The 5,754-nt window shown below is 59.8% G+C and overlaps 1 protein-coding gene across 1 annotated transcript; it reads left to right on the forward strand.

Annotated features, from left to right (window-relative positions):
* The first annotated feature begins 71 nt into the window (after window positions 1-71).
* On the forward strand, window positions 72-2,402 carry DRAP1 (DR1 associated protein 1). The gene is made up of 7 exons (XM_017857297.1): window positions 72-376; window positions 610-682; window positions 782-875; window positions 1,177-1,296; window positions 1,403-1,496; window positions 1,717-1,805; window positions 2,172-2,402. Exons 1-7 carry the CDS (start codon window positions 335-337, stop codon window positions 2,275-2,277), a joined length of 618 nt encoding a protein of 205 aa, XP_017712786.1. The 5' UTR covers window positions 72-334; the 3' UTR covers window positions 2,278-2,402.
* Window positions 2,403-5,754: the final 3,352 nt, after the last annotated feature.

The raw sequence follows: 5,754 nt of genomic DNA on the forward strand, positions 1-5,754 counted from the left end.
CTCGGGGGCGGGGCCATCGCGGGAACCCCGGGAGGGGCGGGCCGCGGGGGGCGGGCCGCGGGGGGCGGGGCCAACGTTCGCTCTTCTGGCCTTGGGGGCGGGCGGGAGCAGCGGTACAGACCGGGGAGGGACGTGCACGGCCCGGGAGGTGGGCACTAGGGCCCTGTGAGCGGCGTCTTAACCGGCGGCGCTAGGACTCCACGGGAAGCGGCGGGGGCGGAGCGGGCGGCACCAGGACCCGGGGGAACCGAGGCGGGCGGGCGGCGAGCAGACCCGGGAGCCGGGAGGCTGCGGGCGGCGGCGCTGGACCCGACGCGGCGAGAGAGGCCCCGAGATGCCGAGCAAGAAGAAGAAGTACAACGCGCGGTTCCCGCCGGTGAGCACATGGCAGAGCCCGGCAGGAGTGGGCCCGGCTCCCGGGAGGCTTGGGCCCAGTTCCCGCTGGAAAGGCAGGCGCGCCGCGGTGTTCGGGGGCCTGGACGCCCCGCCCCCTCTGTGCCCTCCCTGCGTCCGCGTCCTCCGCCCCTTTCTCCGGGGATGCCCCTTCCTCCCCAGCACCCCTTAGGGGAGGGAGGCGACGGGGTCTGAACTCTGCTCCCCCACCCGAAGGCGCGGATCAAGAAGATCATGCAGACGGACGAAGAGATTGGGAAGGTGGCGGCGGCGGTGCCTGTCATCATCTGTATCCTGCCGGGGGCGGGCCGGGTCGAGGGGCGTGGGGGAGGGAGGGAGGCAGCGGGTCGCCCTCTCCCGCCCTGGCGTTCTCCTTGACGCCCCTCAGCCCGGGCGCTCGAGCTCTTCCTAGAGTCGCTGTTGAAGAAGGCCTGCCAGGTGACCCAGTCCCGGAACGCCAAGACCATGACCACATCCCACCTGTGAGCGGCAAGGAGCCGGGAGGGGCCGGCGGGGCTGGCGCGGGGAGTTCACACACTGAGGGAGGCAGAGCTTGGATGGCGAGGGAGGTGGGCGGCGGCCGGGACACCAGCAAGGCCACAGACTGGCAGAGGAGGGGCTGGGCGTCCAGGCAGAGGGAGCCACCTGAGTAAAGGAGGGCAGGCCCGGGGGCGGAGATCAGCCCGAGCTCCAGTCTGACATCCGGAGCCCCTTGCTGCCACCCACTGAGGGTTTGGGTGTCTGGGCCCGTCTTGAGTGCCAGCCCCTCCTCATCCCTTCCAGGAAGCAGTGCATCGAGCTGGAGCAGCAGTTTGACTTCTTGAAGGACTTGGTGGCATCTGTTCCCGACATGCAGGGGGACGGGGAGGACAACCACATGGATGGGGACAAGGGCGCCCGCAGGTGGGGCCAGGGCCTGGCATACAGTGGGGAAGGCCAAGGCCACAGGGCTTGGGGGTGGCCAAGGAGTAGGGAGACCTCCGGGCAGATGGACTGTACCTTCCCAAAGGGGCCGGAAACCAGGCAGTGGCGGCCGGAAGAACGGTGGAATGGGAACGAAAAGCAAGGACAAGAAGCTGTCCGGGACAGACTCGGAGCAGGAGGTGAGTGAGGCCCCAGCTCTTCGCCCTGCCCTTGGTGATGGGACAGACAGCCTCGCCCCAGGCTGAACTGGCAGGAGGTCAGCTCTCATCCTTTTCTGCGACCTCTTTGCACCCGGTTTATTTGTAAATTGGGGCTGTGAGGGTCAACTGCTGTCCCTGCCACTCCCAGTGATGGGCTCTTGTCTTTTCTTGTCAACTCTGACCTCTGTGGTGCTCACAGGATGAATCTGAGGACACAGATACTGATGGGGAAGAGGAGACATCACAACCGCCACCCCAGGCCAGCCACCCCCCTGCCCACTTTCAGAGGTGAGCAGCCCAGAGGCATGGAAGGGTGCTGGCAGACTCCCTAGAGCCAACTTACCCTTCCTGTTCTCCCTGGCCCCTTGGTCTTGTTGATTGTGGCATATTTGGGGGGTGGGAGGAGAATAACTGAGGAGACTGAGGAGGGCTCAAAGGCAGGAGACTGTTCTCCTGAAAGATCCTGCTCCACCCTGCCAGGGCCCGTGGGTAGGCCCTGGGCCTGCCCTGCGTGAGCTGCCCTGGGCCTTGGCCCCATGGATCTGGAGGGTGGTCGGGGGAGGGTCAGGTGGGGGAGGGAGGGGCTTGGCAGCTGCCCCCGTGGAGGGCATGGTGGGGCTCAGGCCTGACTCCCTCCTGCCTTCTGCTCTGCAGCCCCCCGACGCCCTTCCTGCCCTTCGCCTCTACTCTGCCTTTGCCCCCAGCGCCCCCGGGCCCCTCAGCACCTGATGAAGAGGACGAAGAGGATTATGACTCCTAGCGCCTTCTGCCCCCCAGGCCATAGCCCCTTTTAGTTGGTTTTAGTTGCTCTGGGGGGAGGAGAGAAGGTAGAGCTGTTCTTAAATTTATTAAAAAAAATAATAAAAGGGAATCTCAGTGTCTGTTGCAGGCTCTGTGCAGGACATCATGGTTGCCATCCCATCCACCCAGCTGCCTTCCCCACATGAAACGGGGAGCTGGGGCCGGGCGCGGTGGTTCACGCCTGTAATGCCAACACTTTGGGAGGCTGAGGTGGGCGTATCCCCTGAGGTCAAGAGTTCAAGACCAGGCTGGCCAACACGGTGAAACCCTGTCTCTACTAAAAATACAAAAATTAGCTGGGCATGGTGGTGTGCCCCTGTAATCCTAGCTACTAGGGAGGTTGAGGCAGGAGAGTCGCTTGAACCTGGGAGGTGGAGGTTGCAGTGAGCTGAGATCACACCACCGCACTCCAACCTGGGTGACGGAGTGAGACTCCATCTCAAAAAAAAAACTGGGAGCTGGGGCCGTGTCAGTGGCAGGTGAGGTGGCAGTGAGGGGAGAGAGGGATCGTCTGGGGAGGCTGGAGGCCCTGGCTCTGCTGAGTGTGCCAGGGCTGCCAACAGAAGGCAGGTGGGAGAGCTCGCAAGTGCTGGGCATGCGGGGGACACCTGCCCCGTGGTGCTGCTGACCCCCCGCGGGCTGCTGCTCTGCTCTCAGCAGCCTCTTGTGTCTCTGATGGAGACTGTTCTGCCCCCTGTGGGCTGCTGTGAAGGGATAAGTGGGACAGGGAGCAGGAACAGGTCTTGGAAACTGTAGAGTCCTGTGCCCGGTGTAGTGAAGGGCATGTGGAAAGGAGCAGACATAGCAAGATTGTGGAGGGCCTTAAAGGTGGTTTTTGAGCAGAGCGGTGACACAGTATGTTCATCCAGATAACCTTTCAGAGCAGACCCAGGAGCTGTGTTGCGTGTAAAGCAGAGGCACTCAGTGAGGTTGGGGAGGGCGCAGGTGGCCCACGTGGGGCCTCCTGGGGCCCGCAAGGCATTCAGTTTTAAAGGTCTAAATGGTGGCGTATGCCTGTGGTCCCAGCTGCTCAGGAGGCTGGGACAGGAGTTCGAGGCAGCAGTGAGCCATGATTGCACCACTGCACTCCAGCCTGGGCAACAGAGCAAGACCCCGTCTCAAAAAAAAAAAAAATCTCAAAAAGAAAATGTATACGTATAGTCTGTTTCTTAACAAGCTCAGTGGCTTTCTCGTGGGCACTGGTGGCAGCAGGGAACTGACTTGGAAGTCTGGGTGAGGTGATGGCAGCTGGAGCAGGACGAGGTAGGGGCACAGTGAGCGGTGGGCAGACTTGGGTCTGTGCTGGCCTCAGCTTTCAGCGTGGAGATGGCTGACTGCACATGGAAGCTGAGGGAATTGTTAAGGGCGGCCCCCAGGTTTCTTTCTGCAGCAGCTTTGGTGGTCAGGGGCTCCTTCCCTGCTGGGGGATACAGGAAGAACAGGTTCAGCCTGAAGGTCACAGTGTGGCTGTGATGAATTGGGGGTGCCTGTGAGGCTGCTGAGGGAAGGTGCTGAGTGGATGTGTGAATGTAGGGGGACAAAAATGCGTGTGAGCCTCAAAAGCAGGTGACCTCGCCGAGCACTGGGTGCTGGTCAGACCACCAAAGGAGATGAGAGAGCCCAGAACCTGTGCCACCCAGGATCCACGGTGGTGCCCATGCAGGTACATCTGGAAGCAGGGAGAGGTCAAGTGTCAGACACCGTGGACAGGAGGTGGCGCCTGCAAGGCGACCCTCAGTTTTCCTGGCGACTCCACCAGTGCTGCTTGGGCCTTGGTGGTGGTTGTAGGGGGTGAGGGGGCTGGAGGTGAGAGACCCAGAGGCATGTGGAAGCAGCACTTAGGGATGCCAACCACAGACCACTCAGAGTGAGGGGCACAGGAGTGGGGAGTGGTTTGTTTATTTACATGTATATTTACGTTATATATTGTATATACATAAATTTTTCACACCATATGGATGCATAGGGGTGGTTTTTAGATGGCGAGAATGCAAGCCTTTAGAGAGGATCTGCAGGGATAGGATGGGAGAGAATTGATGGGGTGAGGTGGGGGAACCTCAGGCCAACCTCAACCTGCCAAGGGACAGGGCAGTGAGTGGGTTTTGTGGGGAGGATTGAGGTAATTTTTGTTTTTTTTTTTTTTGAGACGGAGTTACTCTTTCACCAGGCTAGAGTGCAGTGGCGTGATCTCAGCTCACTGCAACCTCCACCTCCCAGGTTCAAGCGATTCTCCTGCCTCAGCCTCCTGAGTAGCTGGGATTACGGGTGCTCGCCACCATGCCCAGCTAAGTTTTGTATTTTTAATAGAGACATGGTTTCACCATGTTGGCCAGGCTGGTCTCAAACGCCTGACCTCAAGTGATCTGCCTGACGTGGCCTCCCAAAGCGCTGGGATTACAGGCATGAGCCACTGCGCCCAACCAGAGGTAACAATTTTTTTTTAAATTTTAAATTTTTTGTTTTGTTTTGTTTTGGAGCCAGGGCCTCTCTTTGTTGCCTGGCCTGGAGAGCAGTGGCACGATCACGGCTCACTGCAGCCTTCTGGGCTCAAGGGATCCTCCCGCCTCGTCCTCTGGAGTAGTTGGGACTATAGGCGTATAGTGTGTGTGTGGTGTGTGTGTGTGTGTGTGTGTGTAGAGATGAGGTCTCACTATGTTGTTCTGGCTGGACTCGAACTCCTGGGCTCAAGTGATCCTCCCACCTTGGCCTCCCAATGTGCTGGGCTTTCAGACGTGAGCCACCACACCTGGCTGGTCTTCACAGCTTTTATCTGATGGTGTCTGACTTCTCTGTGAAGCGGGGGGTGGGTCTCCTTCCCTGAGTAAGAGACCCAAAGAAGGAGAAGGTGGGTTAAAACACCCCAGGCTGATGGGAGGGTCAACGATTTGAGACATGGAGAGGGGACAGCCCTAGGGAGCTGGAAACGGGTGTCTGCAGGCCCTGCCTGCCTCTGGGTGCCCCGCTTTGGTAGCAGTGCCTTTTTTGGTTTCCTTTCAGGAACCATCTCTCCTCTGCTGGGACCTGTGCTTTGTGCAGTTGAGCGCCCTCCCTGGGGCTGAGGGGTGGGAATGGCACACCAGGCTAGCCCATCACAGAGCCACCCACACTCCACCACTGATTGGTGCAGGGGTGGGGTCCTGAGCCCTGGGACTTCAAGTGGGACCATCAGGAAAGGGTTTTGACAAGATCGCTGGCAAGATGACAGCGACCACATTGGGGCAGCAGAGCTGGCGGAATGAGTGTGGGCTGCCGGGAGCTGTTGGAAGCAACTTATTACCCTGAGGGAACCATCCTGCCTGAGAACAAAACCAGCACAGAGAGCAGAGCCAAGAGGTCCAGAGACAAGAGCTTCCTGATGCCATCTGGGCACCTGGGGCTGAGCTGGCTCGAGGCCTGTGGACCTTGGACTTCTTTTTTTTTTTTTTTTTTTTTTTTT

Source organism: Rhinopithecus bieti, unplaced genomic scaffold (genome assembly GCF_001698545.2).
Source record: "Rhinopithecus bieti isolate Rb0 unplaced genomic scaffold, ASM169854v2 scaffold_44159, whole genome shotgun sequence".
NCBI lineage: Eukaryota > Metazoa > Chordata > Mammalia > Primates > Cercopithecidae > Rhinopithecus > Rhinopithecus bieti.

What these genes read in the sequence shown, in the direction of transcription:
- DRAP1 (XM_017857297.1), top strand. Translation starts at nt 335, where the DNA reads ATGCCGAGCAAGAAGAAGAAGTACAACGCGCGGTTCCCGCCG. An exon ending in GGACAGACTCGGAGCAGGAG is followed by an intron (nt 1,497 to 1,716) that starts GTGAGTGAGGCC and finishes TGGTGCTCACAG; the next exon opens with GATGAATCTGAGGACACAGA. An exon ending in CCCCCTGCCCACTTTCAGAG is followed by an intron (nt 1,806 to 2,171) that starts GTGAGCAGCCCA and finishes TCTGCTCTGCAG; the next exon opens with CCCCCCGACGCCCTTCCTGC.